This window comes from Solanum lycopersicum, chromosome 5 (genome assembly GCF_036512215.1).
Source record: "Solanum lycopersicum chromosome 5, SLM_r2.1".
Taxonomy (NCBI): domain Eukaryota; kingdom Viridiplantae; phylum Streptophyta; class Magnoliopsida; order Solanales; family Solanaceae; genus Solanum; species Solanum lycopersicum.
This window is the reverse complement of record NC_090804.1, coordinates 3,629,096-3,655,417: the sequence shown is the minus strand read 5'-3', so window position 1 is coordinate 3,655,417 and position 26,322 is coordinate 3,629,096. Positions and strand designations below refer to the sequence as shown.

The 26,322-nt window shown below is 30.3% G+C and overlaps 2 protein-coding genes across 3 annotated transcripts; one reads left to right on the top strand and one right to left on the bottom strand.

The window, feature by feature from the left end:
- Window positions 1–8,046: 8,046 nt before the first annotated feature.
- On the top strand, window positions 8,047–9,607 carry LOC101244584 (MYB-like transcription factor EOBI). Its single transcript, XM_004239365.5, has 3 exons — window positions 8,047–8,273; window positions 8,484–8,613; window positions 8,817–9,607. Exons 1-3 carry the CDS (start codon window positions 8,123–8,125, stop codon window positions 9,358–9,360), a joined length of 825 nt encoding a protein of 274 aa, XP_004239413.2. The 5' UTR covers window positions 8,047–8,122; the 3' UTR covers window positions 9,361–9,607.
- Window positions 9,608–11,817: 2,210 nt separating this feature from the next.
- Window positions 11,818–21,240, bottom strand: LOC101251979 (glutamine--tRNA ligase). 2 transcript variants are annotated; one of them, XM_010322456.4, is made up of 23 exons: window positions 20,837–21,240; window positions 19,802–19,852; window positions 19,332–19,403; window positions 19,012–19,111; window positions 18,728–18,823; window positions 17,814–17,875; window positions 17,633–17,734; window positions 17,383–17,478; window positions 16,688–16,840; window positions 16,560–16,615; window positions 15,423–15,513; window positions 15,267–15,353; window positions 14,865–15,062; window positions 14,686–14,784; window positions 14,106–14,237; window positions 13,862–13,998; window positions 13,683–13,782; window positions 13,489–13,584; window positions 13,261–13,361; window positions 13,050–13,155; window positions 12,865–12,954; window positions 12,635–12,764; window positions 11,818–12,094 (listed from the first exon to the last, which is right to left on the bottom strand). In XM_010322456.4, the coding sequence occupies exons 1-23, from the start codon at window positions 20,957–20,959 to the stop codon at window positions 12,000–12,002; spliced, it is 2,373 nt and encodes a 790-aa protein (XP_010320758.1). In that variant the 5' UTR covers window positions 20,960–21,240; the 3' UTR covers window positions 11,818–11,999. The 2 variants fall into 2 exon arrangements, with proteins under 2 accessions (XP_010320758.1, XP_010320759.1); XM_010322457.4 differs by lacking the exons at window positions 17,383–17,478; window positions 17,633–17,734; window positions 17,814–17,875; ... (3 more) ...; window positions 19,802–19,852; window positions 20,837–21,240 and adding an exon at window positions 16,369–16,476 and having other exon boundaries at window positions 16,688–16,755.
- Between the last annotated feature and the right edge of the window lie 5,082 nt (window positions 21,241–26,322).

Sequence of the window (26,322 nt, the reverse complement as noted above, 5' to 3'; positions counted from 1 at the left end):
AGAATTGAAAAAATAAATAAAAATTTATAGTGGGATTCAGTTCTTTAGGATCTATAGGACACGTGTCAAACATGCAACAACTCATGCCCCTTATTCAGCCCTTACTCAACTTTATCGATATTTTTCCTATATTATCCTTATTAATTCTTCACATTATATCATAAAATAGTAATTATCTTAAATTTCTTTAATTTATTATTATTAATTTTACTCTTATAATTGAATTTTCTTTTAAAAAATGAAAAACAAATTTTTAAAAAAAAGTTTGAGAAATAAATAGATAAAATTATTTTCTTTTTACTTATAATTTTTTAACAGATATATTTAATCGTAAAATTATCAACCTTTCGTAAATATCTGTGATCTTCGATAATAAATATTCTTTTATCGATAAAGCTTCGAAATAAAACTATACTACAATTGGTAAATGCTTGATATTTAATATTATATTCCATCTTGTCCTTGTTTATTTAAAGGAATTGATACATTTTCTTTTGAAACAAAGAGGAGAAAGAATATTGATATCTTAATTCACCTATATTACTATTAAAAAAAATATTAATTACTTTCACAAAAATGACAATGACACATCACTATAATTAGTATCACACCTTTATTTATTATTAAAAGGTATATCTTTATTGACTAACCAAAAGTATGCTAAGAATGATTTTGGTGTACATAAAGCCAAAGGTTATGTTTAATATGTTAAATAATTAATTTGAATCGAAGGTCAATCGAAAATAAGTTTTCTAGTATTACTATATTATATAGAATTTATGATTCAAGATAATTATTTGTACAAGTAAAATTTAAACTGTAACAAAACTTGTATATCATCAAATTTCTTTTTTATTGTAATTATGAAATTCACGATAAATATAATAATATATGATTCAAAACTCGGATAATGTGTTATAAGTCAAAATTTCATGGAAGTAAAGATAATTCTCCCAAAAATTAATATGTAATATATTTTATATGAAAATATCCCAATAAATCAAAATGAGTTTTCTCTATGCAAGTAGCTTGTATTGGGCTTGAGATTTGCAAATACCATTTCCAGCCTCTAGAAGCCCATAACACCTGTTGTTTAGGATTTTTCTTTCTTTTTTTCTGCCATTATTATATATTTTCAAAAAGAAAAATTAACTCAAATAACTATACGTTAAAAAATAGTCAACGGATGTATAATATACAAATAGTTAATATACAATATATGTAGTATTTTGACTGATATTTGTTGGTCGAACGGCCAAATGTGTAACTTCTCCGAATTGTCTTGAATTGAAACAGAAGTTATATAGCGGTAACTAAGAATATATCTTTTAGATATAGGCTTTGCATCTGACATTCATTGGGCTTCTCTCTTCGGGAGCCTGCACCCTCACTGCCGCTGGAAGGCCAGCCGGGCCGTGAGCGCTGTGGGAACGGGCTTCCCAAGAAGCCAGCCCGGGCCGGGGTCAGCATAGAATGAAGGGCAACTGTCACATATAGCAAACAAAAAATTCATATTTGTATGCTATAGCAAACTTTGCATAATTGCGCTCCATAGCAAATATAAAACTGTATAATTTGCTATACATATACAATTGTATAATTCGTTGGCCTATTTCGCTGCAATTGTATAATTTGTTTTGCATACAGTTGAATCGAATTAAAATGTATGTATATTGCATAATTATAAGTGTATAGCAAGAAGATATATGTTTTTCTCGCTTTATACAAAAACAGAAACACAATATATACACTTCTGTTGTATAAAGCTAGAGAAAATTGTATTTCACTGCAATAGTATAATTCGCAATTGTATAATTCCTTGGCCTTTTTCTCTGCAATATTTGAAGTAAAATGTTTGTAAATTGTATAATTAAGTGTATAACACGAAGATATACATTTTGGCATGTGTATATACAATTTTCTCTCGCTTTATACAAAACAGAAACAGAATTATACACTTATGTGTATAAAGCGAGAGAGGCGAGCGAGAATGGAGAGTGGCGAGCGAGATTTTTGGGAGAGAGACTCTGGCAAATTTTAGCTAATGTTTGCTATAGAGCACAATTAAATCAAACCATAGCTATTCCATTTAATTTAGGTTATTAGTTTGCTATTATATACAATTTTCCCTAGAATGAAGGGGACTACCCGTTGAAAAGAAGTCAGGACTCATACAAACAAAAAAGCGCCCTTACGCTCTAGTTTGATCGAGGGGCCGCAACTATATATATATATATGAAATTAAAAAGGCAATAATCGAATCTATCTTTCAAATGTATAAATTCTTATAATCATCAAAGTAGAAATTCTCCCCAAACTTGTAGATGCCACTCTACTTCTCCCAACTATTAATCTCAAAATTGTCACCTTTATTATTTTTCTTTTCTTCATTAACATATTAAAAATAGGAAAATATAAAAGTAACATAATAATTTTATTTGTGTAGTAAAATGAAATCCTAAGTTATGGAAACTTATCAATGTAAAGTTTAAATTCTTTAAAACAACAAAGAGACATATTATGAATACTACATTACTCATTTCCATTATGGATTAGAATTATCTTTTTGCATGCACCACCAAAATTTCTAATTAAAAGTTTTGAATTCAAGCAATAAGAATAATGTGGAATCATATTTGGTAAGATATGTTCTATCTTCCAAGTTGAAACTTTTCTGCGAGAACCTAGATTAGTTGTATATCAATTCTCTGAATCAAGTAAAGCTTTTTAACACAAATATGAATATATTGAGATCAAAAATAGATATCAAATACCAGATAGAAAATCAATAAAAAAAAATATTTTTTCTCATAATTGCTTGATAAATGGTTGAGATATACTAGTCACCTTCTCAAATCATAAGCACACTTGAAGTGAAAACACATGTAGTGTGGGGGGGAATTAATTAGTTATTGGTTTATGTCCATTTCTACAATATTGTCAATCTCATCAATCAATCATTCATTTTAGAATTAGAATTATGATATCATTGATTAAGGATAAAAAACAAATGGATCCTAGGTCCAATTCTTGATTTATTCATTTACTCAATTATCAAATTCTTATCCCTCTCTAAGGTCACATGCATAGTCACTAACTTTATATATTTCCCAAAATTGGACAAAAAACAAAGCATCCATTTCTTCCCACTATACCTTATTACTCAATTTGGAAATTATGTCCCTTTTTTTGTTTAAGAATATAACAAAACTCTCTCTATACACTCTATTTCCCACTCTCAATAATTGATTCTCATTCTTTCTACTTTAATTCACATCCTTCTTCTTTTTTCTCTTTTCATTGTCTTTTGATGAGACTTCATTTTTTTTTTCTTTTGTCTTTTGAAGTTAAGGAGGCAAAAGAGAGGGGTTTAGACTACATAGGATTAGTCATGTTTTGTCTACTCTCTTGTCTCTAGTGGAATGGACTTAAAGTGTGTGTATATATATATATATATATACACACACACCATTCGATCATTTAATTTAGATTATTTATACACACTCAAAGTTGAAAGGCATAAGTATCCGCTGAAGCCAAATTAAGAATCATGTTTACATATTATGCCTTAATTTATAAAACATATTCAACGTATAGCCATACCTTATACTATATATATGTGTGTATGTGTGTGTGTATAGTGTATAGTGTATATGTTGTATATATATTACTTCAATTATATCAGTAAATTAGTTGATCGAATAATATATATTCTTTTTAACTTTCCCTTTTCATAAATGCACTTTTTATCCTTAGGCCATTTAGTATTTGAATTCACTCATCTAACTAATCTAATCATGGCATAAAGTATTTATATTTGTAACACAAAATATGCATTAAAAATTAAGTGATCTTAATTATCACTCCCCTTGATTTTAATTATAGTATTTGTATATAATTTGGATGGTAGCTATTCTTGTATATGTTTGCCACTTACTGAATACCACTCTGTAGAGATTCTTTTGACACCTTTGAGAATTACTCAAGGGGGGAAGAATGTGTCTATTTATCTAATTATTACATGAAGTACTTTGACATTAAATCAAAATACAAATGGATAATAAAGATTTTTACCTATTTCTGATGTTTTAATTTAGTTAGATACCTAGCTAATTTTCTTATTATTTTCGTTGTTCTCTATGAATTCATTATTGATATTTTTCTTGTCGAAAAAAAATAAAATATATAAGATAAGGTTAAGAAAATATACACTATTGGTTGAATCCTTTCGATTGAAGAGCTAAATTTTCATTTCATCGATGAGTGCTCGATTTTTCATCTGATAATTTTTTTTTTATTTTTCCTTTCTTTCCGCCCTCAATTTGTTTTTTTATTTTATTTTATTTAAAAAAGAATAGAATTCTTTTCAATTTCCTAGTATATCTATATCTTGCGGTTATTATTTGCTTGGTATTATATATATATATATATATATATATATATATATTTGATAAAATTCCATAAAACGTAAAATGGAGCATAAAAAAGAATAAGATATACGCAAATATTAAAGTATACTTTAATTATTATTTTAAAATTAAAAATTCGAAAAGAAAAAAAGAAATTAAAAAAAATTAGGACTTCAATACAAATATATATCCTTTTGGCCCCTACCTTCAAACTCCCAAATAACTTCTTGGTACTTTCTTACGAATCATCCACTAAAATATTTTTAAGGCTCACAATTAGATATTCCACTTACACTTTGTCTAGATCATCGTTAACTATATTCTATTATATTATATTGAATAGTAGATACAATGTTTAGTTAGATTATATTATTTATTGTTGTTTAATAATATTTTAATTGTTTAGTTTGATTGTATCGTATGTATTGTAATTTATAAATTTACTTAGAGGGTAAAATAATATTTTGAAATATTATGTAAAGATATAATTGAAAAAAGAAATTAAACAACAATGAAAACACACCAAATTGGTTGTTCCATAAAATAGGGATTTTCATTGTTACGTAACAATGAAATTTAACAATCCAGTACAATATATTTTAAGTAAAAATCAAAACAAATATTATAGATATAATAACAATACAATACAAATACAATGGGTAACAACGATCCAAACACAGTGTTAGTTTTATTCCCATGATATACTCCTAGCTATTACAATGACACCTATGTTTAATAATTCTTAACACTAAATTAAGAAAATTAGTGACGAATAATTTGTGTTGTTAAATAATAAAAAAATATCGCTAATTTTATTAAACGATGAATGATAAAATTAAAAAATTCATGTTTAACAATAGATTAGTGATGAATTTTATAGTTAATTCCTATTTTTATGGCTCGTGCTAGATATACAACTTGTTTGGAGCAATTTCTATTGTTAATTATATTTAAACGATTAATTAGCTATGAATTAGGGAAAATACTCAAGTACGCCTCAATCTATGCCCGAAATCCCAAAGACACACTTATACTATACTAAGGTCCTATTACCCCCTGAACTTATTTTATATGTAATTATTTACCCCTTTTTAGCATACGTGCTACTAGTTCGAAAAAAATCAACCATCGATGAGCCCACAAGATAGTGCCACGTAAGTTAAAAAGGGATAAAAAATTATTAATAAAATAAGTTCAGAAAGGATAATAGGACCTTAGTATAGTATAAATGTGAACTTAGATATCATGTTTATATCAAGGGAATCAAACAAGTGGTAGAGTATATCCAATTGGAGTTAAAAGAAAATTAGCTATAACATTCATTGTTAATCTATAGCTAATTATTAAAAGAAATTTAGCTATAGATTAACAATGAATGTTATAGCTAATTTTTTTTTAACTCCAATTGGACATACTCTACCACTTGTTTGATTCCCCTTATATAAACATGATATCTAAGTTCATAATATTCCTTCCAACAAAATATTTTTTTTATATTCTAATACAAAGCACTTAGCATTATAAAAAATAACTTTGAAGACATCAAACTTTTTGGATTTGTTAGCCATTTTGATGACTTTGACTTAAAGAATAAAAATTGATTTCAAAAAAGATACTTACTCTATCCTAAATATTTTCTACATTTTTTTAAAAATAAATGAATATTAATTAATATTTTCAGATATAAATTTTATTATATAAATATAAAAAAATTGTAAATGAAATATATTTTATACAATTTTTATATTGAATTAAAAAGGAAACATCATTATCTTGACTTAGAAAAAAAATGAAAATCCAACAATTAATTTTGAGACAAAGCAAAATTGGAATAAACATAGGGAAAAACAAAAAGGAAACATCACTATCTTGAAAACTTAAACCAAAATAGTATTTTAATTAATTAAATTCCCATATATTTTCTTGGCAAAGTTATTGTTGCCACCCTTTTTGATCAAACCATATAATTCCACGTTTAATTTACTTGGACACAAAATAATATTTTAGTAATTCTCACCGTTCCTAATATTTATTTGTCAGATTTTTTTTTATCATATTTAATAAATATATCAAAAAGAATTAATTTATTATATAAATTTTAGTCAAGCACGTTTCTTTTATAATTAAAATTAAAAAGAAGGAATATATATAATATAATATAAATAAATTGAATAGGAATCAATTTCCAAGGAGGCAACAATAAAGTAAAGTTCATTTTCAAGATCATACTTTTCTTGACTCCCCTTTTTTTCCTCAAGGCTTTTCTTTGCATTATAAGAAAAAAATATTATTAATATTAATTATTCATCAAATAATTTATCATGACCTAAATCAAATATCAATTGATAAAAAATTTATGATAAAATATTTATATAAATAATTATTTTTTTATAAAGTATATAAAATATAAACTGAATAAGTAAAAATAATAGACGTATCAAGATTTATATATATATCTAGATTATATACTTTTGACACAAAGGTATAAGAAACAATCTAGCTAGAGCACTATATAATAGAATAGACCCACACACACAAAAAAGATCTTATCATTTTCTTGTTCAAGAACTTCCTATTTAATTTATGTACTCAATAATAATAATAATTTCACTTGGTTATGGTAATTAAATAGACATCATTTCTATAAAAAAAAAATTATGTAATTTTAAATATATCATAATATTTCTATTACTATAAAATTATATGAAGATGTAAAAATAGAACACCAAAATTCTTAACATTTAAACATGCTATATATATATATATATATATATATATATATATATATATATATTTTAACTAAACTAAAATTAAATTATATTTAAAGTAACATTAATTTTTTAAAATATATTTTTAGGGGGTGGAGGACCAAAGAGTGTTGAAATTCATATATATACAGATATATATATATATATATATATATATATATATATATATTAACTAAACTAAAATTAAATTATATTTAAAGTAACATTAATTTTTTAAAATATATTTTTAGGGGGTGGAGGACCAAAGAGTGTTGAAATTCATATATATATATATATATATATATATATATATATATATATATATATATATATATATATATATATATATATTAACTAAACTAAAATTAAATTATATTTAAAGTAACATTAATTTTTTAAAATATATTTTTAGGGGGTGGAGGACCAAAGAGTGTTGAAATTCATATATATACAGATATATATATATATATATATATATATATATATATATATATATATATATTAACTAAACTAAAATTAAATTATATTTAAAGTAACATTAATTTTTTAAAATATATTTTTAGGGGGTGGAGGACCAAAGAGTGTTGAAATTTATATGGTCAATATTCATTCACAAGTGAAAGAAAAGGGGTCCATCCACATGTATTTAGATGCTCATACAAAGATCATTATTATTATTATTCTCTTGTTTACTAAAATGACACAATATATTTTCATACTCTTAAAACACACAAAAAAAAAACAAAAAAAAATTCCATTTGAGTTTTTAGTACTATTTTCATGTGGAAAAAAAATAAATTCATATTATTATTATTTTTCTCCTTTAGACACGTATAAGAAAAATCCTTTATTGTCATCATCTATATAATACTTCACTTTGCTTTAAATTCTCTTTCATTCTTCATCAACTTACTTAAAAAAAAAAAATCTTTTTTTTTCTTTTCTACTCTCTCTTCTTTCTAAATTATGAGTAATAATAATAATAATATTTTATCAAATAAAGATGAATTATTTGAGCTAAGAAGAGGTCCATGGACTCTTGAAGAAGATAATCTTCTTATTCATTATATTTCTACTCATGGCGAAGGTCGTTGGAATGCCTTAGCAAAATGTGCTGGTAATTTTTTTATTTTTTTTTATATATTTTATATAATTCTTGAATTTAAGTAACAAATATTTTTATTAAAAAAATATACACTTTTTTTGAATTGTCATTTAGCTAAATGTGAAAGATATGTATCAAAATTGTATAATATTGGTATAAGAAAAGAAAATTCTATTCTTTTTATTTATTTGTTTGTTTATTAAATTTTTTTTTTTTTTGCAGGATTGAAAAGAACAGGAAAAAGTTGTAGATTAAGGTGGCTGAATTATTTAAAACCAGATATTAAACGTGGAAATCTCACTCCACAAGAACAACTATTAATTCTTGAACTTCACTCTAAATGGGGAAATAGGTAAATTTAAATTTGTATAATCTATAGTTTACGAGTTTGAGTCATTATAGTCAACTTTCGATATTCGTGTCACTAGGTTGTTGTTTATATCAATGTAGATATTTTGTGTATCGAACTGTCATTACCTTTTTTAAGTTCAAATAACTCAAGATTCTCGAATTTTATTATTAAATTTAAATTTTGAATTCGTTTATACCTTCTAGGTGGTCAAAGATTGCTCAGCATTTACCGGGAAGAACGGATAATGAAATCAAGAACTACTGGAGAACGAGGGTACAAAAACAAGCAAGACAACTTAAAGTTGATTCAAATAGCAAGAAGTTTGTTGAAGCAATCAAGAATCTATGGGTACCAAGATTACTTGAAAAAATGGAACAATGTTCTTCATCATCATCAATTGAAAAAAAACTTCCTAATTTACCCTTGATCAACAATAATCAAGAACCTTGTACAAAACACAACAAATCCCATGATATTGCTGCTAACAACAATAACACAACATGGGGTTCACAAGAAAGTTCATTAGATTCAATGCATGTGTTGAATGAAAATATGAATTCAACTCATCAATATGATGAATGTTACCATGTGGGAAGTTTCATTCAGCAGCCAGAGCATTTAACATATCAAGAAATGTCAATTTCAGAATGTGACGTGGCAGAAGCTGATTGGTTGAATGATGAAGGATCATTGTGGAACATGGATGAATTTTGGCAATTCAAAAAGCTAGGAGATGTAGACATCTAGCTAGACTTGAACAATTTTCAAAAGTCAAGAAAAGGTGTGTGTGTTTGGGGGGGTGGGGGGGGGGGGGTGAGGGGCAAAATGGTAATCATAATATTGTATTTGAAAGTCTTACTTGGCTTTATATAATATCACTTTGATATTAATGCCTATATGCTATGGACTAAAGTTTTTTAGTAGGTTTTGTAAAAGTTCTGACTTTGACTTGTATAAATGAAATATCAAATGACTACTATTTAAATTTTCTTGATTTTTTGTCCTATTTTGTTGATTTCAAGTTGACGCAAAATTTGTCATTTATATAGTTTGACGTAAAATTTATCAATTCATGGTCAGAAAAAAGGAATTGTAAGCGTAAAATTCGATGAATGGAATGGAATAAAGATGGTTCTTTGTACTATTGATAAGTCTTGGTTAACATTATATACTTATCCACTAGTTGATCTACAATTGAGAAGATGACTCTTGAGTCATAGAAAGATTAACTAGAAAAGATGAAGTGACTTTGGTGAAAGAGAGAGCTCAAAATGCTAAGGAAAAGGACCCTTCTTGTGTTGTCTAGTCATGTAAAGGGGACACTTATTTCATAGTATTTTGTATGAAATACTGTGTAATATAAAAAGAAGTATAGCCAATTTTGTGTTAATTCATGTTCGTGATAGATAGGTCTTAAAAATGATAAAACGCCATCAGGGTAAGCCCGGCCCACTACAAGGTAAAGCACTCCCAATTGAAAAGTACTCCATTCAGTTTGAATCCAAGATTTCTGTTTAAAAATGATCGAACTTCGCTTTGAGGGTCGTCGTACCCCTTAGTAAGCATTCTCTTCATTGTCATACTATGTTAGGTAGGGGAGATTTTTATGACATGAAAGGTCAACTAGAAGGAATATTGGTGAAATCCAATCACTGATTTGATTGTTTTACCCTCAAGAAAAACAAGGATAAAAGTACAATTTTTACAAGTAGAGCATTATGAGAAAGTATGACAAGTAGTACTTGATTTTTCAAATAGGGAAAAAGCAAGAGAGGAAAGAGAAAAGTTGGCACTCATACCTCTACTATACTTTAGTAATTCGATTTGTTTGCTCGAATTTTTCAAAAATATTGTATAATCCGTCAAAAGTAATGTATATTTAGAGGATTCAGCATATGATACGACATTATTTTTTGAAAGTCCGAGCAACATCGATGAAAGTAATAAATGATAAAACAAACAATGTGGAAGATTCACTATACAACAATAGGACTGAACTTCAAGAAATGCTTTATGGTATGAGATTTGCTGTCAAATGTTCTTTAGGAATTCACAATCCTTAAAAAAAGGTGCAACTTAGCATGTGACTAAACAGGCTAAGATTTCATGTGAAAATGGAACTTACTTAGCATCATGCTTTTTCTAACTTCAATCAAATTATCATCAAACATCACTTCATTAATCTTGAAGAGACTACACTCTCATAAATCACAGCTCACAGCTTGAAGAGACTACACTCTCACAACACCAGACTATATTGTTCAGACGTTTCAAAAATATTGTAGGACGTATATCACATCCTCCAAAAAGCAACACATTTTGGATATCGACCCTTGGTTAACTCTGTTCATCAAGGGTTAGGCAGAAGAAAAGAAATCGTCTAACTTTTTCGTATCTACATTGACCACTAGACGACACATTCGGTCCACTGTAATAAGGGTACAAGGCCTTTTTGAGAGAATTTGAATATTTGATTGAAATGACCCCTTTTTACATGATGGTTGGTCCCTTATCATTAAAGTAATTCTATCAATCTTCACATAGGACCAAATATGATATGATATTTCTTGTCAAAAGACCTTTCATTAAAAACTTGCAAAGTTATGGGTGTCTTTACCCTTCAATGAAATTTTACACAAGGACCCCATCCTTAGAAGTAAATGCATGTCCTCAAAGCTATAGAATCACACAAGATTTGGTTGCAAAGCTTTTTGCAACTTTTTTTTCTTGTTTTCATAGTGGTGGAGGGTTCTTTTCTACACATAACTATTCAACATACACGCCAAAGCGATTATAACAAGGGTGTCCTTTTCATTGGGACATTAACTCATTCATGATCAAGGTCCCTTGACAGATATAAAGCTTCAACAACCTCCATAAGAGTCAATGCTCCATCTCGAGTAGGGCTCCTCGTAGAAATACCAGATCATTGAAGAGAATCTAAACAGTAGTTTTCCTGTCAAGTACGCGTGAAACTCATCACTACCTCTAATAGCTTCACTTTATCTAAAGCATTGTCACACAAGATATGCTTATGATCAATGATTAGAAATCAAAGCAAAAACCTGGCCTTTAAGCAGACTTAGATAAACTGCAAAAAGCCAGAAGCAGGATATTGGCTTCTTCAGTAACTGATGTTCATAGCTGCAAGCTTTTGTACAAATGGAACAGCAAAAAGTACTTCATAGGGAGAGTAACAAAGACTGAGCCACCAAAACTTTATTGTCTTTTGAAGTATAGATGATTTGTACAAATCTGAAGTTAGCATTATCATGAAATATGGAAAATCAATACCTTGAAAATCGTCTATTTGTACACGTAAATATAAAGAAAAGTTACATTAGATAATCTTGATCACACACTTCAATTTCTTCAGAAAAAGAGCTTCACTTCCCACCCTTAGCATAGTTATCGCGTAGAGTGACAGTCCGATTAAAGACCAGTTTTTCAGAAGTTGAATCCTTGTCAACAGCAAAATACCCTGCAAAAGTCATCAGTTGAAACAACTCAAGTGTTAGGCTGGGAATCAAGAAAAATGGAGCTGGGAATCAAGTTTTTTGCTGAGGTTGATCAATATCTTGGCAGTTCTTGATGAGGCCTTTCAGAATTTGAAAGGTGGAAAATGAAAAAAAAATCAAAAAAATCAAGTGATCTACATCTTTCATGTGTTGTTTTTCAGGTCTGTCAGTTTAAAATTGATATTGTAAAAGCAAATCACAAACGAAATTGATATTTTCGCTATTTGTATTTTAAGAGGCCCAAAAGCCAACATCAAAGAAGTAATAGAGACAATAAAGGAACCTATTGTAGGACTCAAGAAAAACAACATAGGTCAAGCTGCTAGATAGATACAAAAATTTTCCCTGATTGATCATTTGATGCTAAATGCGCCACCCTAGAAGCAACTTCCATGTGACTACTCATAAATCAATTAAAGAACCGAAATAACATTATAATGGCATTTAAATTTCATTTTAGCAAAGTTTCAGCTCCCTACGAAGAACAGGGTAATAGAACTTACCGAGCCTTTCAAACTGAAATCTGTCTCCAAGAGTAGCCTTACTAACTGAGGGCACAGCATATGCATTTTGTATAACCACTTTAGACTCAGGGCTCAAATCACCAAGCCAGTCATCGAGTTCGGCAGGATTCTTTTATGAAAAACAAGCAATAGTAAGTCTCCAAAGATAACTACTCATGTTGAGGGAAAAGGGGGTTATAGTAAGTTCAACAAAAGTAAAGAAAATAAACCTCAGAGCGGAACAGCCTGTCAAATAGCCGGACCTCCACCTTAAGTGGATCAGCCCCAGGTGAAGGTTCTGCAACCCAATGAAGAACACCCTGCAACATCATTGTTTCAGAAAACCAGGAACAAGGAATCCGGGATACTAAAGCCAACAATAATATAAGGGAAAATTTAACTTTAGAAAACCCACCTTAGGCTTAATGGTCTTGGATGGATCATACTCTGCCCGAATCTCAAGAACTGTCTCTTTGTCATCAGCAAGAATTACATCTGTACACTTGATAGGGTATGCATACCTGTAAAGCAAATAAGCTTAATAGTTTGAACTCTACATCTAAGGGAAGTGCGGAACTGAAATCGGACAATTCAGATGGCCAAAGAGATGAGTTAAAGGACAGTACCTCAATAGGACAGATTTTCCAGGAGCAAGACCATAATAATCTTTAGAATCTTTCAAACGAAAATCTGTACGTTCGATGTACACAACGCTAGAAAAGGGGACCTGCAAAATTAATAAAAATTAAATAGATATTAAGGGTCAATGACATTGAAATGCTTTATTAAGTGAGGACAGAAGTAGACAGCATCCGTCACCAGTTGATTATTATTAGTAGAAAATGTGTGCCCACCTTATAAAACGACGAAGCGTCATCTGCTGGTGCTTCAGGCCATTTCTTCGCATCTAGATCCATTACTAATCCAGCTTCAAGGTTTGTGATGACAACCTGAATATGAAGTTGATAACTTAAGTTTCTGAAAATCGAAAGTAGAATACATATATACACATATTCCATCCGCGAACACTTAATTTTAAAAGACCCACCTTAAGGGGATTTAGCACAACTAGTGTCCGAGCAGCTGTTTTATTAAGTTCTTCTCTTATATGGTATTCCAGGCGACTTAGCTGTATCATACTAGAGTCACTGCATAAAGAAAGGCTGTCAAACACTATTTTTCTTTTGTACCAGGAACACACAAGCGCATTGATAAATGAGACCCAACCTTCTAGTTATTCCAATCCCACGAACAAAAGCATTTATTGCTGTTGAAGTTACCCCTCTACGTCGCAATCCTGCTAATGTCATGAGACGAGGATCATCCCAGCCATCAACCCAGTTCTCTGTTACAAGACGGTTCAACTGACGACAATAAAAATCAAGCATCAGTTTGAAACTAGAAATTTACCAGCAGAAAATTATTATACATAATTTATAATTAAAAAAACACTCTCGAGTCAAAAACTAACTTTACGCTTTGACATCACAGTGTTAGACACATTCAACCGTGAGTATTCCCAAACAAAAGGCTGGTAAAGGCTTAAGGCATCCAACAACCAGTAATATGATGCACGGCGGGTTTCAAACTCCAGGGTGCAAAGCTGCATAAGAAGTGAAATTGAAGTATGAATTAATTTAGGCTAATATTGAACAGCAATACTATTTTACCATAATAATTCGGGGCTGCACGGCAAGATAGACCAGTATTGTATAGCACATTCAAACATCAGTGCTTTCGCTTCTCTCCTTTTTCTATAATGGTAACGTTTATATTAATATTACAAGGTATGCTACACAGAAATGTGAAGTCCACTTACAAAAAGGGATCCTACATCCTTTGCTTGTTATAAACTGTCTAAAACATCAAAAATATCTTCTCTCTCTTTGACGGGAAAAGGGGGAATACTCTACATAATGGATTTGAAAATAATTTTTTTGTTACTTTCAAGTGAAAACAGAAAGTAATAGAGGACGTAAAAATCCAAGATTGGCCATGCTGACTTGACAAAGTGAAAAACACTATATGACAGCAACAAGTTACATACATACCGAATGAGTGATATTTTCCAAAGAATCAACAATGCAATGGGCGTAATCATAACTTGGGTAGATGCACCATTTATCCCCTGCATGCGGATGAGGAGTGAACTGTAGAACCAGGTAATACAGATTAAACATCAGTTGAAAAAATAAAACAGAATCCAAAAAGATTTGTCAGAAAAACTTGCCTTGATACGGTATGCAATGAGGTCATACATATTGAAATTGTCATTCTGCATGTCCTGTTTCATCCTCAATGTCGCTTTGCCTTCATCAATCATCCCCTTCTTCATTTCATCAAACAATCTTAAGGACTCTTCTATAGGCCTATCTCTCCAAGGGCTGTTCATCTTCTTCTCCCGATATTCTTTTACCTCGTCAGCTGTCTGGGTTATGTAGAAAATCAGACCATATATGTCATAATAATATCCAGTTAATGTAAAATCACAACAGTTAGTTAAGCCCCTTAAAATAGAGGTTGGCTCAGGTCAGCAAGGGTAAACTTGAAGGTAGAAACCAAAAACGAGTATCAAGAGAAAAATAATAGCGATTTTCATGTATTAAACATATCATATTGTATTTATAATTACCTGGTGGTCAACATATGCATGGCCTCTTCTTATCAACTCTACCGCCAGCTCATAAAGGTCTTGGAAATAATCACTAGTGTAAGTGATCTGAAAATTGCCAACATATTAGTGCAGAAAACATGGAAAGCCGACAGTTGGCATTGAACAGTATCATACCTTGAAAGGCTCCCATCCCATCCACCCAACAATTTCTTTGATATGATCGATGTACTCTTTCTTCTCAGCTTCAGGGTTGGTATCATCAAACCTACATCCAACAGCAAAGTCATGAGGAAACTAACACTCCCAAGTCCCAAGTAAAAAAGAGGTTCCAACTAAACGAAATTAGAGGTTTTATGTGAAGAGCAGAAAGTGGACACAAACCAACTATTTCTGCATTGCAAAACTATATGCCATGCTTTGCAACATTTTGGGCCTAAAATTGACAGTGCCTTGAACTGCATTAAAAATTTATATAAAGTTCTGCACAAAGGGGGCTGAGAGATATACGCCCACGGGTTTGGAATTCAATTCCAGCAACAACATGGTGGGTTATTTGCAGAGAACAAAATTTTCGAAGACAAAAGGAGAATGTAACTAGTCTTATTTTTTTTTTCTTTTTGAAAACCATGGTGTCCAGACCAGACCTTGACTAAAGCCATGGTATACCTTCTACCTCCCACCAGCAACAGGCTACCATCATGCCTCTTTCTCTGGAAACCCTAAGCATAGTCACTGAATCAATACATTTATATGGAGACATATAAGAACAGGTGAGACTGGAAAATACTAACATCCACCAGCTTTGGTTGATTTTTTATTTTTTTGGAAACTGACCAGCTTTGGTTGATTTTTGGGCAGAATTAACAAGAGACCATCATCTTGTGGATTGTATGATGAACTACATTCAGACAACCTAATGCACAGTTTTCTCGGCCAAATAATTAATCCAGAACCATCACATTAGTTCCTTCAAGCCATAACCTTCTCCCACTCTTCCCTCCACAGTGCCTCTTGCCTACGCTCCACATAGCATCTCTAAATTGCATTATCTTTCTTGTTTGAGTGGCCTAATTTACACTAAATTAAGTGTGGAAAATTTTGATCAAAACCATGAGCCTACCCCTCCACATAATGAGCAGATCCCAGGACAAGCATCCATTCTCACAACACACGGATATGTATGTTCGGCATCAAAAGCAGTCGCCCTTTCCATAATATACTGCTTCATCTTGAGCAAAAATCACGCAGTAACATTAACATGAGATAATGAAGAAGGAAAAACACATAGCAAGAAGGAAAAGGAATGTGCACCTCAAGTAACAGCCACCACCTCTTTCTTTTGCCAGACCAAAGTCCACAAACATAGCCTGTTTAGTATCAAAGTCAAGATTAAGAGCATGGTTAAAATCACATTAGCACAATAACCGAATTGGATATACCTTCGCATGTCCAATGTGTAAGAATCCATTAGGTTCAGGTGGAAAGCGCGTCAGAACTTTTCCTCCAGTCACTTTCAAATGCTTTTCAAGTAGTTCTTTGGAATTACACGCTCGGAGCACAGGCCGGTCACTGAAATATACTTCTGTATGCACCTGATTATCAGGACAGCAGATGTTCATACCGCTAAAAATAAGAACATAGCTTAAAACCTTGCATAAACTCACCTAAAGAGCCTGAAAGTGAAGGAATTTGACAACAACGGACTGCTTTAATCCAACAACTGATACTACAAATATGCAATGCAGCCTAACGAGTGACTACCTAAGTTTTACAACCAAAACTGATCCTGCCTATGATGAATGAACAAGGAAAATGTGTGCATATATACATAGTTAAGGATCCAAAAATGATAGAAAAATCAAAATTCTCACATACATAACTAGAGCTGCAGAAGCAGATAAAAAGACCAGCACCATATGATTACAAACTAGTTAGGATGTTCTCATGCAACCTAAGTGTATTTTTTTCTAGTTAAAAAAGTGATGTAGTTTATCATGTAAAAGATGTTAAAGCATTAAAATGGCATAAAATTTGGAGTGAGGAAAAACGTCATAGTATTAAGCCTAAGAGGACAAATAAGACTTATAAACATGAGTTCACAACAATGGATATACATATACATTAGCTTAAGCACCTTAAAATTTTCCTCCGGTGTGGGGAAGATCAAGTATGGGTTTAGTTCTTCTTCAGACTGCTTAGGTGCAGAGGTCTCCTCAACTTTTGCTTTAGCCTACATAAGACGAAGAAGCAGCAACTCAGCCAAGCTTAGGACAGAATAATAGTAGATGAAAAATCACCACCTAAAGATGTGGTCAGCAAAAGGTAGGACATGGTTTTATGTAACCCCGACAGTTAAGAATAAAATAAATTAGATGAAGCACCACCTCAGTTTTTGCAGGCTTCTCTTTCTTCTTTTTAACAGGCTTTTCATTATCTGCGGCAGTTCTTTCCCCAAGTAATTTATACAGCTCCAGATCAACTACTTCCTGTGACAATAGATAATCTTTAAGTATCAAAAAAGAAGCACAATCCAGATCTACTACATTGACACCAAAAGAAACGTACCTTGACCACTTTCGGATCTGCCCACGGCAACTTCTTCCGCACATGACCAAAGAGTTCACCAACTATGAAGGAGAGATTAGATAAAAGCATATTAGTAAGAGCAATTATTTCTGTAAATAAGAGGTGTCTTACCTACATATCACTTTATTTACTAAAAAGAAAGTCCTGGATCACATAACATTTATCGTTGCCAACATTTCAAAAAGGCCGCAACTACACATACATCTACACACACACCCACAACCCCCTGCCCGGGCCAAATGCCACCCTTATTTAAAAAGTATAGTATCAAATCAGATGGTTATAAATTTATTCGACCTGATTGCTGAGGAAAAAAGAGCCACCAAGGAGTCAGAAGTAAGCTGCCAAATTTAGGTCCTGGCAGTGACTTGATCGAACAAATAATTACTAGAAGTTGATAATCCTATTCTATTTATGTCTAATTTAGGAAACAGGAATAATATCCTTAATCAAACAAGCAGACAATTGGATCATTTATATTATTTGTAGCATAAGAAGCATCACAACAATTAATCTTTTCTTTATTTTTTACTATTGTTTATTATGAGATGAGATAGATATCAAGTTGATATAAAAGATGGACTGAAACTTTTACAAGTATGAAAGACTTATTTGACTGTAGAAACCAGTAAGATAAGTATGAAGGATGAAAACAAGATGAACCAATCAAAATAATGCTCGCATGTCATGACATCTAGAAACTACAAAGGTACATGAATGTCTAGTTCAACCAAGTCAATTAAGAGTGTCCTGGGCCTTTTTGTTCTGCATAATTGCTAGCAATTAGAGTTCTAACATTCAATAAATTGCATATAAACACATAAAGACAGAGATAGATTTTCCAATTCAGAGAAAAACGTAATTAGGTGAATTCTACAAGCAACAATACTAACCATTGATTCTATAACGCTGTTCTAGTATATTGGTCTTCTTCTCTTCAAAGACCTCACTGACAGCACGTTCAATATCATCCTTGGATACCTCAACTCCTGCTCAATATTATAGGAAATACATGTGATTTTCTTTTAAAGGAACATATTTTATTATTTCTAGGAAAGAGTAATTCAAACCCACCACCATCCCCAAAAGTTTGCCCCAATAATAAGATAAAAGATACAACAATCTACTGTCATAAATATTATATATTTGGACTTGAGAAAAGATCATTTGCTCTTACCAACACCACAAGCCTCTTCAAAATCATGGACCTTCAGATTTTCAGAGGCGGTCGAAGCAAGAAAGGCAAATGCAGCTTCTAACTGCGCAGGGGTTTTAATCTGCAATGGTCCAGTAAAAGACAAATTTAAAGGGGAATCGCCAATTAATCATACCTAGACTCAATACTTTACAAGCCTAACTCCAAAAAAAAAAAAAGTTATACTGCTAGTGCAATATAAAAAGATGATTTACAAAATTTAGGGGCCACTCCAGTGCTATGCTTGCATAAATGGACCACCAAATAAAATGGATAAACGTAGACTTGAGCGAATAACAAACCTTTGTAGATACAATGTACTGAAGCAATGTGGGCCGATGGTTAAGTGCATTGGCTGGAAATTTTGTAGCAACCTATCATGCAAAAGGATAAAGCTCAGTTACATCTTTTACGTGCCTGTAGGCTGCAGTGCTTGTCCTCCCAACATAATGGAAAGTAATAAGATATAAATTGGATTTTTATCTTCAAAAATAGAAAAATTAAAAGAACCTATCATGCAAAAGGATAAAGCTCAGTCACATCTTTTACGTGCCTATAGGCTGTAGTGCTTGTCCTCCCAACATAATGGAAAGTAATAAGATACAATTGGATTTTTATCTTCAAAAATAGAAAAATTAGAAGAACCAGAATATTCCAAAGCGTTAAATAATGCTTTGACAGAAAATGAACCTCAAACATATTAATTATTCATGAGAAAATAGAATATAAAGGACATATCGCCAATTTAAGTCCCAAGATTCTAGAAGCCTACCGTATACAACAGGTTGCCCACAGCTCGGTCACAACCATCTGTCACAGCTGCCTGTATTGATGATGATACAAACTTAGGAGCAAATTCAAGACATAATTGCTTTTCTGGAACTTTTGTTGAGAATAAGAAAAATCACATCTCACAAGACTTACAAATTACAAGCGACAAAATCCAGCAAAACAAAGAATCAGACCATGTAACCAGTAAGAACCATTGTATATCCATCCTAGCACCCCTCCCCAGAACTAGTTACATTGTGCAGTTTGGTTGCAAGATATGAGGGTATTAGAAAATTGATGGCACTATATAAGCATATATATCTTGCACACAGTTTTATGAGCATGCATAAAGTAGGTCATTCACACAAATATATAGATACCCATATACATATACATCTAAAAATCTTCGAGCTACAACACTTGCTCAAAAAAAAAAAATCTTTTTGCATACAAAATTAATACACTTACACAAATATAGAGATACTCATATGCATTTATGCATCTTAAAATCATTGAACTACAACACTTCCTCAAAACATCAGACCTTTTTGCATATTGAGTATGAATTTTACACAAATATAGAGATAACCTTATGTATTTCTGCATTTAAAAATCTCACAGTTACAACACATCCTCAAAAAATAAAACCTTTCTGCACACAGTGCAGGAAATTTACACTAATACAGAGATATCCACATGCATTTATGCATCTAAAAAAAATTTAAGCTACAACCCTTCCTCAAAAATTAAACTTTTTTGCATACAAAGTAGGAAATTTACACAAATACAAAGATACCCATATGCATTTATGCATCTAAAAATCATTGAGCTACAACACTTCCTCAAAATCCAACCTTTATACAAAATATGAAATTTACACTAATACAGAGATACCCATATGCATGTATTCATCTAAAAATCAAACCTTTTTGCATAATCTAAACAAATATAGAGATACCCATATGCATCTAAAATTCTTTGAGCTATAACACTTCCCCAAAATATCAAAAAATTGCAGCTAAATCTCATGGGGTACCTCGTGAATAACAGCAGTGAGATTAGTGGTGACTTTATTGTTTGCCAAAGTATTTTTAGCAGTTTTTTCATCCAACCCAATTTTCAAGAACAGGTCCAAAACATTGCTATCCTCCTTCACCATAGCTTCTTCAATGGATTCCCAGCAACCCCACAGCTAAATCTTGAGTTTTAAAACTATAAAAAACAAATTTTTGGAAGTTTAACAAGTGATAAAAAGATTCTTAAAGGAAGAATCTTTGGGAAAATTTAGGACAATTTTTTCTTTGGGGAATATGAAGAGCAAGAGATTTTAGTAGGTTTTTTCGGTTTAACCAAATTTGGGCTAAAGCTCATTAGGCCTTACAATAGAGTGATGGATCAAATTGGCCCATCTATGTGTTATTCAAAGGGTCAAGAATCCGTATCGGTGGTCTTTAATTTTTGTCCTTTAATAATGTACGTATCAAAAATATCGTTAATTCTTTAATAACGTACGTATCAAAAATATCATTAATATCATCAATATTGAAAGAATGAATAATTATTTGCGGGTTATAGATTCCACAAGATACATAAGTTATGTCATATTTTATGACTTTATTTTCTACTAAACTTATGTCGAGTTAGGCTAAAGTTTGAGTTCATAATTTACAAGTTAAAATGCATTGTAAAACTTAATTTCTATACAATTTATGATGACAAAGGTAATAGTTTAGTTTTAAAACTTACGAGTTATATCATAAAAAATATAACTTAATTCCTATCGAACTCGGTAGGACTTACGTCGAGTGAGGTGTTGTATTATTTACTCTATTTGTCTAATGACCAAATTTTTTATCCTTATGAAAGGTTTTCCCAAAAACAAATAATGATTAAATCGTTAAAAATATTCATTTTCAAAGTCATTGCGTGCAATTTCATATATTTAAGGTGGTTATCAAAGGGGTCAAACCAAATGAAATCAAATTTGTAATTGAATTTCATTTATTTTGAACTGTAAAGATAATTTTACCCTTTTCACTCGATTAGAACATTTCAAGTGTTACTACACCTCGAAGTTTCATCAATATCTAATTTTAATGTCATATTTAAATTATGTCCTACATTTGTAATTTTATTTAATTATCTCAAAACAAATTTAGATGATATATATATATATATATATATTCTTGAAAGAGTAAATTACTATATCAAAATTATGCAACAAGTTTTAGTGTTTTAAAATGTGATCACCTTGGGAAGACGATTTTGATTAAACAAATAGCCACTTCATAGAAAATTTGGGCTAAATTATTGACTGAAAAAATATTCTCATTTGTATCCAAGAATATTTTCTTGGGTTGCAAGTTGTTTGGAGTTTAAACTAAGCAATCAAAAGCTTCTTTCTTCTCAAGTTGACTAAAGTACACATATATATTCGCACCTCAAATTATTTATCGTAATTTCTAAAAATAATTATCTTAAATTACTTATCATTTCAATCTTCAAGACAATTAATATTGTGTCTCAGCTCTATCCTCTTGGACCAATTATTGATTATCGTTTTGCCTCAACAACTAGCTAATCAGATAAAAAACCCTCTTCGGACAAATTTATCCTTATATATAGTTTTTTATTCATATTTTGTTGTGTTCTCAAAGATTACAAACTCCTTAATTATAAAAAGATAACATGTAAAAAAAGGAAATCATGGAAGGAAATGATAAACTTATCAAATATCTCTTCAAACAAATATTTTTACAAGATATGTAAAAGAAATTCACGATAAATAATTTACGTTATGTGAAAATAAGTTTGAATTTTTGTAAATATGCTGGATCTGACTAATTTGACGTTAGCTGCTCTATTTTGACTACTAAATTAAAATGGTTGTATTCCCAAAAAAATCTACTAATGTTAAATTTATCGATATCGAACTCAAATAATTTTATTCGAAGTAATTGTCAAAATATTATAATTTATTATGCAATGTTTTGTTGGAAATTGTCTGTTGATGTTAAGATGTTTATGATGGAAAGTTCATTTTTTTTTAAAAATTATAATAAGCAAATTTTCGACATAAAGTCATGTTTATGTACAAAAAATATAAAGTTGAAGTTGAAAAAATCTAGTTGTCGAGGAAATCTACATTAGTTATTCTTTCAGTACATATAAGATAAACATCGCTCTAGTATAATAGGTTATAAATATACTTAGAAAGATAAACTGTACATGTGACTAGCTCGACTAAGAAATCACACATGAATTTCAAAATTGAAACCTCCTATTTTAGAGATCATTTGCTAAACAACTCGACTACACTTACGATAATCTTCTTTTTGCATTATTCATTTTTCTTTTCTAGTGGTGGACCTATGAAAAGATGGAAGTCTCCAATATAATATAACTCCAATTTCAAAAATGACACCATTTGTTTTCATTTTCTCAGCCATATATATTAAAACAACAAAGTATAGTTTAATTTTCAGTCATCAAAGAATACTAACTTGGACTTAGTAACCTAAACCTTTGGAAGTGTATATATATAATAATAAGTTGGTCAAAAATTGCTAAAAACACAAAATTATTTGATGCTTTTGATGGTAAGTTTCTTCTTTCATTTTTCAAGTTATCTTATAAATTTCTATTCAATTTTTAAGGATGTCTGATTGATTTTTTCTAGATGAGTAGTTTTGATTAATTTTTTTTGTCAATTGTTGGTTTTAATTAACTTTTTTTAAAAAAAAAAAGATCTACATATATTTTTACTTATTTAATATTTTCTTGAAATTCCTATAATTCCTATTTGAATTTATCTTTCTAAAAATATATTAATTTATACAATATTATTATTGCTTAAAGATTCATGAAACTTACGTCTCACGGCTAGTATTAAGTAAAATAATTTGTCTAAAGTCCCCGTTTTTATAACACTATATCATCCACTTTTCTCTTCACCAAATATATCAAACTATACTCCTATATTTTTTTTTCTTCACTAAACCTCAATTCACAATTCATTCTGATTAAATAATTGCACCAAATATAAAACAACTCCCAATCATCAATTTGTTCAACAACTAGATATCAACCAACATCTTCATCAAATTGAATATGTTGGATATAAATTATAGATACGCATGTAAAAAATAATCCAATAAATTTCTCTTGAACATATTAATTGATTTTTTTAAAAAATAACGATTTTACTCTTCAGAAAAAACTATAAATGCTAAAACAGTTAAATTTAAATTCTTCAACCACTTATGTCACATCAATGTTGGTTGATGTGTATAGTGACATCGCGATCAATGTGACACCTAGGTCAAGATGAGAAGTTAAAGTATAGTGACTTCCCCTCTAGTTGAGATTTGAGATAAAGCGTTCGATTCAACAATCTTTAGATAATCAAAATCAGATAACGACTTATACTTGAATATAATAGATTAATTTGTAATAAAATAAAAGACGTAATTTTATAATTTTTTCGTAGACGTTCACTTAGATCACATTATGAGATAATGAAATGAAGAGATGGAGACAGCCACAAGATGGGAGAATGAATATGAAACTTAGAAGAAGGTGCAATTCTGACCCCCAACAAATGAATAAAATTGTAAAAATGTGGCAGGTTGGATTAATTATTAGAGGAATACTATATAATAAAAATACCACATAGGAGATGCCAAATGTGTCCTAAAAAGGACAAGAATTTGTTTGGACAGTGGGTCTATTGTAGTAACATGATATGCTTTCAAAAATTATGATTGAATTAAATGGCCAGCAAGGATGTAATTTTTATGAAATTTCTTAGTACCATCTTATCCTCCATTATTATCTATTTCTCTTTTATTATATTATATATATATAAGACGTTTTTTATTTTCATGATTTGGATATGAATCTTTCGTTAGAGGCAAGAAGATGAATTCCAACACTCTTATCTAAGTCTGTCATTTAGTTGAATTTGAATCGTCCTCAACATATCAAACTTATTATATATAGTATTGAATTGAGGTCGTGAGTTAAAATCAAGCTCAATTGAGCTTTTGAGGCGAATCTAATCAATTATTTTATTTTCAATCTGATGGTCAATGTTCATAGTCGAGTCGAATGAGATCTTTTGTTTTTAACATTGTGCGCTATTTCATGATGTATGTAGTAGGAGTTCCACTGATTTGAATTTACACCCCTTAATGAAGAAACGTTATTTATTAAGATTATTTTTTTTATGATCAATACTTAAATTTGAAACCTCTAATTAAGGATGAAATAATCATACCCATCTCACCATAATTTTTTTTATGGTCAATCGAGCTTCAAGACATATGTTATTCTTATAACGTGAATCTAATACTCCTATTAGAGGCAAAAAGATCAATCTCAATGTTCGTTATTAGGTCTGACATCAAGGTAAGTCCGAGTCGCGCCAAATCAGCTTATATTATTGTTGAATTGAGGAAAACACAAGCTTACTTGAGCTTTCGAGTAGAATCTAATCATTTTTTTTTCAATCTTATATTTGATTCATATAATCTAGTTTAATCAGATATTTTTATTTTAACCCGATATTCGATATTTTTATTAGACTCTTATTGATTTAATTAAATTTACACAACTTAAGAAGGAAGTGTTATCTAATAAGTTTTGTTTTTATATTTATAACACAAATTCAAAATCTCAAATTAGAAATGAGTAATTCATATCTAATTATATCCCATCACAAACTTTAATGATGAATTGAAATCATTTTACTATGGTAATGTATAAAGTATACTTTAGTAAATGGCATAAGATTATTGAAGCATATTACACATCTGTCAATATTTACTCTTACATTTTCCATATTTTCCTACTTTTACCTCTCAATTAATCTTTCCACTTTGTCTTTAATAATTACCTAAATTAAATGAGATTAGACAGGACTATCATATTTTTACAAAATTTACAAACAGTTAATAGTGACTAAGTCATATTTTTTATAAAAAAACAAATAAGTTTATAAGCATTTTTATTATTCTAATTTCAGAAATTTACTATTTCGATTTGGAATCGTAAGGAGGTAAAATCCTCTTTGCCACTATTGACTAAGTCACAAACTCGATGAGAGAGAGTTGCTTGAATGGCAAGCACACCTCACTTTCAATCCGAAGATTGCGAGTTCGATTCATCAAGGAAGCAAAAGGGGTGAAAACTCCTAGGGCAGCGTAAAAAAAAAAGTATATCGCAAACTCATGTGCATCGGCCTCTAACACATAAAAGATATTGTCCGTTCAAAAATTATTAAGAGAGGAACACAACAAAATGCAAATACTATAATTTACTCTACTTATAAAAACTTTGAAAAAAGGGAGATTTTTGTTTGGATGACGTGAATTCAAATTAATAGAGTATCAGTTATCGTATATCGATCCGAGGAAAAGAATTTATATGATTAAAAATCCTAAATTATGTTAGAGCCAAGTTGTGAATGTGAGGCAAAAATTGCATCCATAAGAAGAATGTCATTGTTTGCTTTCACTTTCA

Excerpts from the sequence above, each read along its gene's own strand:
- LOC101244584 (XM_004239365.5), top strand. The coding sequence starts at position 8,123 with ATGAGTAATAATAATAATAATATTTTATCAAATAAAGATGAATTATTT. Across the intron at positions 8,274-8,483 it reads TGCCTTAGCAAAATGTGCTG|GATTGAAAAGAACAGGAAAA; the intron begins GTAATTTTTTTA and ends TTTTTTTTGCAG. Across the intron at positions 8,614-8,816 it reads CACTCTAAATGGGGAAATAG|GTGGTCAAAGATTGCTCAGC; the intron begins GTAAATTTAAAT and ends TATACCTTCTAG.
- LOC101251979 (XM_010322456.4), bottom strand. The coding sequence starts at position 20,959 with ATGGTGAAGGAGGATAGCAATGTTTTGGACCTGTTCTTGAAAATTGGG. Across the intron at positions 16,841-17,382 it reads CACCGGAGGAAAATTTTAAG|GTGCATACAGAAGTATATTT; the intron begins GTGCTTAAGCTA and ends CCTGATAATCAG. Across the intron at positions 13,585-13,682 it reads TTGTGCTAAATCCCCTTAAG|GTTGTCATCACAAACCTTGA; the intron begins GTGGGTCTTTTA and ends CTTCATATTCAG.